The following is an 8929-nucleotide window of genomic DNA, read 5'->3' as shown; positions in this document are numbered from 1 at the left end:
TGCCGTGTGAGACGTTGTGTCGTCAAAGTTGTCTGCGACGATCTTCACAGACGAGAAACCTCGTTCCAGCAGGAGCAGGGCTGTGGAGAGCCCGACGACGCCACCACCGACGACAACGATGTGCATGGCGCCACACAGGCGATGGGAACATCCAAAGATGTTTTGTTCTTCTATCAAGAGATGCACTCTCGTTACAAGGTTGTCTCACTCTCATCCACTCTCTCATCGCGTTCGACCCCAACCATATTTGGGCGAGCCTCGACGTTGACCAGCGCTGGATGAGAACTCCAGTGACACACGTCGCGGCCAGCGTCCTATTCGTCCACGTTCTGATGGCGTGCTAGTTCGTCAAGCACCATTCTCGATGGCCAAGTTGCTCGGGATCTTTCAGACGACCACAAGCTGCCGCGGCCGAAAATTTCGAACCTCCGCCCACGGCCGTGGATCTCGACTCTTTAGCCACCGTCCACAACAATTGGTTGAAGCGATGCTGTGCAGGCGAACCGCCAAATGGACGCTGACGACATGCACAAGCCCAAGCCAACGGAAGACTCGAACGTGGGTTCGTCTAGCATGGAGGCTTACGCTGGGTAGAAGCAGTCCTTCGTGGAGGACTGGCGGTTGTCCCAAAGACGAGAACGCGTGCGGTCGGCAGGGTTTGTACGTGTATCTTGGGTGGTGGGCTGGCGCCACGTTCAGCTGAGATTCCGCTGCCGTGACAGCTGCACTCCTCTCTCAATTTTGATACAAATCAGTCTATAAATTGAAGGCGACTCTCTTTCGCGTCCAATTCTCTAACCTTCAACTTGATCTGACCACTGACGCGGCTGCAATCTCCACCCCCATGTCCGCAAGGGCGAAGCTCACCGGCCTCCGCCGCATCACTTGAGGCTCCTCCACACACGCCTCACCCCCATTTGCAGCCATTACAGCGTTCTCCTGGGAACACTGCAATACCATGCAGCATCAACATGGTGTGGCGAGTCTCTTTTGTTCGTTACGGCTTCCTCTTGTAGTTGAACCTGCGCAACATCAGGTTGTGTTCGGCAGACCGCACGTGGGAAAAACGGACTTGAATTTGGCATTTTTCGACTTGAATTCGGCATAAATGCCTAGATTAATGCCTGAAACGCAATATTCGGCATAAAGCCAGAACCCACCTCAACGTCCAAACGCCGAACGATAACGGACCCAGAACAAGATCTTTTGGGCGGCATTGTGCGATTCACGCAGTTGAGACTTGGCGGCGCGGCGGTTGTACCACCACGATGCAGCTATGGGTGCATGCTCTGGAAGACGATGGCGACGGCCACCACCACCACGATGACATTGTGTTTCCTGACCAGGACAGTTTCCACTTCTATGAAGACTCGGTGCTGTCGAGTGCACACCGCATGTGCCATCGCACGGCAGCACGACCCGCGAGGCAAGTGCTGACCATCCCCGAGCTGTTCCGCGCGATCACGACGTTTCAGCGTGGGTTGGACATCGAGCTGGCCCCGATATGCCGCGCGTGGCGAAAACAGCTCGAGTACTGCCAAGCGCCGTTCCTCCTGCAAGTGCTTAAATTGAATAGCGTTGCAAATCAGCATCGCTTCAAACGGCTACTACATCTTCGACCCGACATGTTCACCAGCGAGGTGATGGACTTGGTGGCGCGGTCCGGCCATTTGGATATGCTCCAGTACCTCCACGAACATGGCGTCACATGTACGACAGACGCAATGGACTGGGCTGCGGAACAAGGACATTTAGACGTTGTGAGATTTCTCCACTTCAACCGCACCGAAGGATGCACCCGTGCCGCCATGGACGATGCAGCCAAGCACGGCCACCTCGACGTCGTCCGGTTTCTCCATGACCATCGCACTGAAGGTGCAACGCAGTACGCGATGGACAGCGCCGCAATCAACAACCATTTGGACGTGGTCGAATTCCTACACAAGAATCGATCGGAGGGGTGCTCCAGGTACGGGATGGACCGTGTTGCACTGGAAGGGCACTTGGAGATGCTGAAGTTCTTGCACGTACATCGCCGCGAGGGTTGCACGTCCAAAGCGCTCGACTGGGCGGCCCAACAAGGCCATCTTGCGATAGTCAAGTTTCTGCACAACACAAGGACGGAAGGCGCGACGAAGGACGCGTTGTCGTGGGCGGCGGAAAACGGACATTTGGAAGTGGTGCAATTCCTCGCCACTCATCGCCGCGAGGGCCATCGCATCGACACGATCCAGAACGCCGTGCAGAATGGGCATGCCGCCGTCGCGAGGTACTTGCGAAAAGTTCGGCAGAAACAATGCCAGTGCGTCATTAGTTAGTATATTTATCAAAACGAATCTCAATCGAAAAACACCATTGTGGTGAAGGGGGTCTCCGACAAGAAAAACACCGCATGGCGTCAGAGGCATCCGTGAGCCTTTCGCCATTCTCGATCCCGCGACGATACAACTATCCATGCGACCGCAGATGCACAAAGCCCTTGTGTCGGGTCAATCGCCTGTTGAGCTGCACAAAGGTGTCGGCCTCGCGATGACTTCACGGGAGAAGGAATTCCGTGACGATTAGCGTCTGGTTTGGACTGGTGCATGCTGAGATAGCATGGTGTTTGAGACTGCTGCAACATGATGTCTGAACAAAGCAGTTTGTGCAAATGGTGGAAGGGTCGGTCGTCATGACATAGCCATGCGAGTCCAGTCAGTTCTTAGGAGTTGTTGACGAATTGGTGCCGGGTCAAGATTCCGCGCAGCACACTGAATGGCAGCGTGTACTTATGCGGCAATGCATTGATCTTGGTCTTGGCAGTGAAAGGGACACAAATTCCTTGGTAGCAGGGTGTACTGGCAGGATCATCGGGGTTCCGGCCCTCGCGTCGACTGTGGAGCGCGCCCAAAGCAGACAGAGTATTTCATCGCTTCCAAAAGGACAAACGTTTCGGTGGGCGTGGAGGTATCGACGCGCTTGACGAGTGTGCTTTTAGATGGTGTGGCCCGGGTGGCCGATGCTCCGTGATCGGTTTCAATGGAAGGGATTGTCGTTGACGAAGGCAAGTACGCGGTTCGGAAATGCGAAGATTCGTGTCGTCGTCGGATGATGGGTCGACGACGGATGCGGTCGAGAGGGTCATCAGTGACGTGAAGAAGCACGGAACACACACTTCGACGTCGACGGTGACACGTCGGACGTCGCCTGTGCGCAGACTGACCAATGCCCCTTGTACTACAGCTGACTCGGAGCAGTCGATGCACACAACATGGCCACACATCGCGCAATTCACCTTTGGGTTCCAGTGGAAGAACGCCCTGCATTGGTGGCATTCAAACGCAATCGACGGATCCTGCCAGTGCAGGCGATGGCTCAATCGGTCCATGACGACCGAGTTTGCCTCCTGGACGAGGTGCGTCGATCGAATAACCATCGTACACGTCCGCCGCGCGAGTCACTCTGCGCTGGACACCGTTTGGTCTGCCCGCTTGAGGTGATCTTTCGAACGCAAGTCAGTTCTTGTTCAAATTACGCACGTCTTGCCTCTGGTGGCTATCTCTCAAAACAACACACCAGACAAGATAGTACTTCGGAAGCGAGAACGATCCGTGCGCAATAGTCATAGTCAAACGCAGAATGCATGTTTGAGCTTGATTGAACGATGATCTCGAGTATTAATACGAACGACATCCTTCCAGGTGCAATATATTGAACACAATTGCAGTGGTGCGACAATTGATTCGGTGCGTAAAGTGGAACAATACGGTTCGAGAAAAATTCAGAGAAATCGGCCAATTTTCCCCATCTTTTTCCTCTTTTTTTGCAAGATTTTGGTCGATTGGCGAATGTGTAGTAGCTACTAAAAACACCCAGAGTAGTAAGTACTACTTGTCCGTTGAAATGGGAACAAGACCATAATTGTGCGGCACTCTGTCCACCATCGCATCGTGGATTGCTCCGTCGATGCATTCGATCATCGCCGCGGAATTGACCGATTCAACTGTTCTCTCGAACCCTCTTTGCACGGCCGAAGCCTCAGACGCGGCGCCATGCGCATACGTGGACATCGTGCATTCACAGTGACCTTTCACGTTCTACAGCAATCCCAACACGCGAAGCCTCGAGTCGTATTCGGATCGGCCAATGTAGCACCCGACGAGGGCCCGTTCGCCTTGAAACGCATGACGACCGTGGAGGACACGGTGGTTGTCGACTACGATCATGTCGCCTTCGTTCATCTTGTACGCCACTTCGCCCTAACGCAAGCGTGCTCGATATCAACGCATGCCCACTCGTGACCGACTAACGTACGTTGTTGATGGCATCCCATAGAATCTTGTGATGTTTGTAGTATGCCGCGACTTGGTCGTGGGAGAGATGGGTGATTGGAGACCGATCAAAATCGTTGAATCGTACGAGCTCGACGTTTCGAGCTGCATCGAGCTGGATGATCGGTCGCATCACGTGCAACGATACGTCGTCATCGTAGCAGTACTGTGGCAGCGACGTGTCACAAAAGAACTTGTACGTGTCGGGAGCATGCTGACGTAACCACTCGACAACGTGAAACCCGTCGACGAATCGACTGGCGCCTTCCAGACTCGACGACGTCGATTTCGCTTGCAAGACGCAGTTGAAGATCTGGAGTCCCGGAGGTTCGTACAAGTATGTGCAGTCCGTGTGCGGCCCGAGCGCCTGATTCGTCGAAGCGGTGTCTTTGTACGCCTTCTCGGGGTTCTCCGGACGGGTCGTCCACATGCCGCCGTAGATCGTCTCCATCACAAAACCAATGCGCCGTGCAAACGCTTCGGTTGCGTCCATCGTTAGCGGGGTATTCTTGATCTAATGGATCGACGTTGACAACGAACGTCGAAGGTGCAAATCGACACGTACCAAGAGCACACCCCACGTCTGGAGTTGTCGCATCCCGTCTTTGAATCCGTCAGCCATCATGGCGTCGTACGTCGTTGTTGGGAACGCGAGATCGTTGCTCCACAGTGTTTTCATGTCCATGCGTTGCTGCCTGCAATGGCGCGAGTCATACCCGCTGGGCGGTGTTTCGTACGCATGGTCGCGCAACCACGCAGCAGAGTATTCACTCCGTACACAATCAGACCCTTCCTAAACACCATCCATCGGATGATCAGAAGCTGAGCTACAACTGCATCCACCTACCACGACATCGTCCCAGTCGATGGACAACGCTGACTTGTCTTCACGGAGAGCAGCCCTTCCCGTGGGATGTAGTGGGATTGCAGACGTGAGGATTTGCCGTTGGAGGGTCGTGGGATGCCTACACGATGCACACGTGCAATTGTCGCGCAACCATGCCCGGTGGAACTTGGCTGACACGCCATCTTTCCACATGACTTGGATGGACGTATTCTCATCGGAGGGTTTGATTGCTTCGAGCACTGCACCAGCAGTGGCTCCAACGGTGTGAGCAGAACGTTGTCCAACTAGTGCAATGGCACGGGAAAGGAGCGAGCGACGGCTGCCGAGCATTTCTTCGTCGGCAATGACTCGGCCGGTACAAAGAAAGCGTGAAAATGACGGACGTCCATGGATCATGTTGACGCAGCACCCGAAAATAGCCTGGAATCCGAATAACATCCGGATACTTGGAGGGTGTCGCGCGGAAATTGGGCACTTTCCTCATGAAATTTCAAGTTTGGATACGTAGTACTACTACGTAGTACTAGTATTTCCCACCTTGGACGAGCTATCCGTATATGGCCTTCCATATCCGGAATTTGTCCCCCATTCTGATGAAAAAGCAATTTTCCCAACGTTGCATCAATTTCGAACGTCCGAAGTATTTTGAAACAGCGTTGGGCGTATGAGCAGGTGACGGGGACATATGATGGCGAAGCATCAGGGAGGTGGTGCTGCGGCGGCCGTTTGGTACTTCTCGTAGCACGAGGTGAGCGTGGAGAAGAGGTGTTGGCCCAACATCCGCTGGTAGAGCGTAAAGTCGGCAGGGAGGAGCTTGTCGGGGTGGAGAAGCCGCACGGCCTTCATGTATGCTTTCTTGACCGCGACCGGGGTGTCGTCCGCGATGTGGCACGGACGCATGTCTTTGTAGGGGAAGATCTCGTGAAGCGAATTGAGCATCGCGACCACATCTTTGTGCGCTGTCCACGCAGCGACGGCGGTGTCGATCGCTTGCCCATGGCGTTGGGCTTCGTCGGCATCCTTCTCCTGCTGCATTCGATTGCCTTCATGCCACTGTCGTCGTTCCTACGCAAGGGATGCCGCCTGAGAGCAGTATTACCAACACATTGAGATACCTCGAGGCGGCGCTGCGTGGCTTCTTGCTGGGCAAGCAGCCGCTCTTCCATGCTGTCCATGACGGCCTGATCCGGCTTGGTCCATCGTGTGGCCCGGGTGAGTTTGTGGTAATAGTACACTTGGCCCGCATCCGTCTCAACTTGGACCCAATTCGTCGTTTCCGGTCGTGTAGTCGCCGACGCCAGAGTGAACGGCGGGCTTGACGTGCTGGCGCCGTGAGGTGGAACTGCGACCGCGTCGGCTACCGAGACCATGTCATCGTCAGTACGCTTCACGCTTCATTGACGAGTACCTTCGTCTAGGCTTGACGTGGCGCTGCGATGCCGCCGCTTCCCTGCAATGTCGGCGGCGGTTTGATTTTGCTGGTGCTTGACGCGCTCGTCCAGGCGCAAGTTGGAGCTTCGCTTTCCAGGCCAATTCAAACTCTGCGGCCGCTTTCTCATCCTGCGTACTAAAGCCTACACCGCATCTCGACCGTCAACTTTCGACGGCGACACAAAATGCAAAACCCACCTCTTCTTCGGCGACGGCGGCGGCGGCAGCCGCAGCTTGCTCTTCCTGGACAGCCAAGGCTCTCTTTGCCTTGGTGATTTGCTTTCGCCGGAGCCGCTCAATGTACAAGTCCCAGTCCCGCGACGTTGCCGTGTGTGGTGCCGCCGACTCCTTGAGTCGGTCATGCACATCTATGTCATCTTCACTGGACGATGACGACGACTCGAGAGATCCAAACAGAGTTCTCGCGGCGGTCGCGTCGTCGTCATATGCACCGGTCGGTCCGAGCATCGTGGCGGCATGCGCCGCCGCGACCCCAAACAATTCATGCGCTTCGACTTCATCGTCCAAGTCTGCGACATTCGTCATGGCGAACGGCTTGAGCGGTCGCTTCAGCGTTGGATGGATGAGCGGCGGAGCGTCGTCCCAGCTCGGATCTCGAGCGAGCTTGGGCGCTTTGGGGGGCAGTAGTCGCGGCTCGCCGTCGTCGCTTTGAAGCAGCTGGTCGCGCTGCCCCATCCATTCGTTTACGATGCTTTGATGGCGTGTTTGCAACTGCATCGCGGCTTGAATCAAGCTCGTCACGATTGTTGTCGCCCGGACTACCGTGAGTTCGTCCCATTCGACGGCCATCTTGGTCATACTGGCCGCTGGCATGTCCTTCCCGAGGTCGTGCAGTTGGCGCTCAAATCGTGGCAGCACCTACGGGCACCGTCCGGGAGCGTCAGTGGCGCCTGACTGAACACCGGGACGGCAGCATTTTCACGTACATGATCGTGCACAAATCCAAACGGCTCTTGCAGGTGCACCTCCCAGACCTGTCCAAGACCAGAGCAGCGCGTGACCACAGGCCGTTCAAGCAAGTAGTTGGTTACCAGCGCTGTGTCTTGATGCAGCCGCATGTGGCTAGATGCGACGGCGCGCCAGGCTTCCCACGGCACCATCGCCGGCGAAGTCGACGACAACGGCACATTGCTCTGCGACCGCTCAAACGACTGCACCAAGTAGCAATACTGGCGCATCCCGTCCATGGTGCTTGCCATGTCGTTGTGCGCTTTGACCACTTGATCGCTGCGTTTCGCGACCATTTGCAATTTTTTCTGGAGCGGTGGGAGAGCCTCGTGGAGAGATTTGTACGTCCGACGGACGCGTTGCTGGCGTTGCAATGGCCCGAGAGAGAGGTTTGGCGATGGCAGCGACGGTGGGGCAGAAATTGAGTCCTGATCAAAGACCGCGTCGTGCAGGAACGCGTGCACAAAGGGGGACCTGCCGACGACTTCATGCAGTGCGACGTGCGTGAGCCACCGGTCCAGCACACGCCTGCGTCGCTCTGTGAACACAGGGTGAAACCGCGACTGCCCGCTCTTCAACAGGGAGCTTTTTGGCGGCAACGACGGCACGCACGCGAATGGATGTGCCGCCGATAAACGCTCCCACAACCATGCAAAATCTTTGTAACGACGCTTGACGGCGCAGACGTCCTGCCGTGAAAAGTGACGAGATCATGACGAACGATGGAGCGATGCGAGGAACTTACCGCCCCATCCTTCTGAACGACGACGTAATACACCATGTACGCAGTATGGCCGGATCCGACCTTTTCACACCCAGAGACTGCTACGTCTACGGGGTGCAGCGTGACGGATGGGGCTATTGGATCGGACGACGATGGCTGGCGTAGGACTGGATCAAGAGAGGAATCGTCTGTGGATAGTTGAGATGGCGCAGAGTTTCGCCTCGAACGCACATCGTCCGCCTTGTCGACGATGGGGGCTGCAGTCACAAACGTCGACTGCGAGCGGTGTAGGTGCCCGAGCGGCGACGATGGGACTGGTGTGATGTCGTGTGGTGAGCTGACTGGGTTGCCCAAATGCAGCTCTGCCACTCGTCGCAAACTAGGTTTGCATATCTCGACGACCTGTCGCGGCGCGAGCAGGTCGGTGTGCTGCTTGAACGTAGCCTTGATGTCCTTGTACACGTCCGACAACAAGTCCTTCGTCCGTTTGCCCTGCGCCAGGATCATGTCTTCAATCTTACCATGCAGCATGGCGATCTGCGCATGCAAGGCCGCGATCTCCTCAAGCGATTCTGCCCGGCCCTCCACGCGTCCCAGCTCCCTCGCTTGATGCGCCAACGTATCCATCGCGATCTGTCGGCGAATATA

At 55.9% G+C, this 8929-nt stretch overlaps 4 protein-coding genes across 9 annotated transcripts; 2 read left to right on the top strand and 2 right to left on the bottom strand.

Annotated features, from left to right (window-relative positions):
- The first annotated feature begins 241 nt into the window (after window positions 1-241).
- Window positions 242-785, top strand: H310_10467 (hypothetical protein). Its single transcript, XM_008876872.1, has one exon. The coding sequence runs from the start codon at window positions 365-367 to the stop codon at window positions 701-703; it is 339 nt and encodes a 112-aa protein (XP_008875094.1). The 5' UTR covers window positions 242-364; the 3' UTR covers window positions 704-785.
- A 401-nt stretch (window positions 786-1186) lies between these two features.
- Window positions 1187-3480, top strand: H310_10466 (hypothetical protein). Its single transcript, XM_008876871.1, has one exon. It carries the CDS (start codon window positions 1269-1271, stop codon window positions 2316-2318), a length of 1050 nt encoding a protein of 349 aa, XP_008875093.1. The 5' UTR covers window positions 1187-1268; the 3' UTR covers window positions 2319-3480.
- A 363-nt stretch (window positions 3481-3843) lies between these two features.
- On the bottom strand, window positions 3844-5561 carry H310_10465 (trimethyllysine dioxygenase). Its single transcript, XM_008876870.1, has 4 exons — window positions 5158-5561; window positions 4876-5103; window positions 4294-4824; window positions 3844-4238 (listed from the first exon to the last, which is right to left on the bottom strand). Exons 1-4 carry the CDS (start codon window positions 5551-5553, stop codon window positions 4077-4079), a joined length of 1317 nt encoding a protein of 438 aa, XP_008875092.1. The 5' UTR covers window positions 5554-5561; the 3' UTR covers window positions 3844-4076.
- A 205-nt stretch (window positions 5562-5766) lies between these two features.
- H310_10464 (hypothetical protein) lies at window positions 5767-8920 on the bottom strand. Of its 6 annotated transcripts, none has more exons than XM_008876868.1 (6): window positions 8303-8920; window positions 7641-8246; window positions 7536-7583; window positions 6566-7467; window positions 6273-6514; window positions 5767-6222 (listed from the first exon to the last, which is right to left on the bottom strand). In XM_008876868.1, exons 1-4 carry the CDS (start codon window positions 8906-8908, stop codon window positions 6751-6753), a joined length of 1977 nt encoding a protein of 658 aa, XP_008875090.1. In that variant the 5' UTR covers window positions 8909-8920; the 3' UTR covers window positions 5767-6222; window positions 6273-6514; window positions 6566-6750. The 6 variants fall into 6 exon arrangements, with proteins under 6 accessions (XP_008875090.1, XP_008875087.1, XP_008875088.1 ...); XM_008876865.1 differs by having other exon boundaries at window positions 6273-6731; window positions 6787-7467; XM_008876866.1 differs by having other exon boundaries at window positions 6273-7467.
- Between the last annotated feature and the right edge of the window lie 9 nt (window positions 8921-8929).

Source organism: Aphanomyces invadans, assembly GCF_000520115.1.
Source record: "Aphanomyces invadans strain NJM9701 unplaced genomic scaffold supercont1.26, whole genome shotgun sequence".
Lineage (NCBI taxonomy): Eukaryota > Oomycota > Saprolegniomycetes > Saprolegniales > Verrucalvaceae > Aphanomyces > Aphanomyces invadans.
The sequence above is the reverse complement of the archived record's forward strand: the minus strand, read 5'-3'. Positions and strand labels throughout refer to the sequence as shown.

Coding starts and splice junctions, on each gene's coding strand:
- H310_10467 (XM_008876872.1), top strand. CDS start 365: ATGGCCAAGTTGCTCGGGATCTTTCAGACGACCACAAGCTGCCGCGGC.
- H310_10466 (XM_008876871.1), top strand. CDS start 1,269: ATGCAGCTATGGGTGCATGCTCTGGAAGACGATGGCGACGGCCACCAC.
- H310_10465 (XM_008876870.1), bottom strand. CDS start 5,553: ATGATCCATGGACGTCCGTCATTTTCACGCTTTCTTTGTACCGGCCGA. Junction 4,825..4,875: donor AGACGTGGGGTGTGCTCTTG/GTACGTGTCGAT, acceptor TCGATCCATTAG/ATCAAGAATACCCCGCTAAC. Junction 4,239..4,293: donor TATGGGATGCCATCAACAAC/GTACGTTAGTCG, acceptor CGCTTGCGTTAG/GGCGAAGTGGCGTACAAGAT.
- H310_10464 (XM_008876864.1), bottom strand. CDS start 8,908: ATGGATACGTTGGCGCATCAAGCGAGGGAGCTGGGACGCGTGGAGGGC. Junction 8,247..8,302: donor TCGTTCAGAAGGATGGGGCG/GTAAGTTCCTCG, acceptor TTTTCACGGCAG/GACGTCTGCGCCGTCAAGCG. Junction 7,584..7,640: donor TGCATCAAGACACAGCGCTG/GTAACCAACTAC, acceptor GGTCTTGGACAG/GTCTGGGAGGTGCACCTGCA.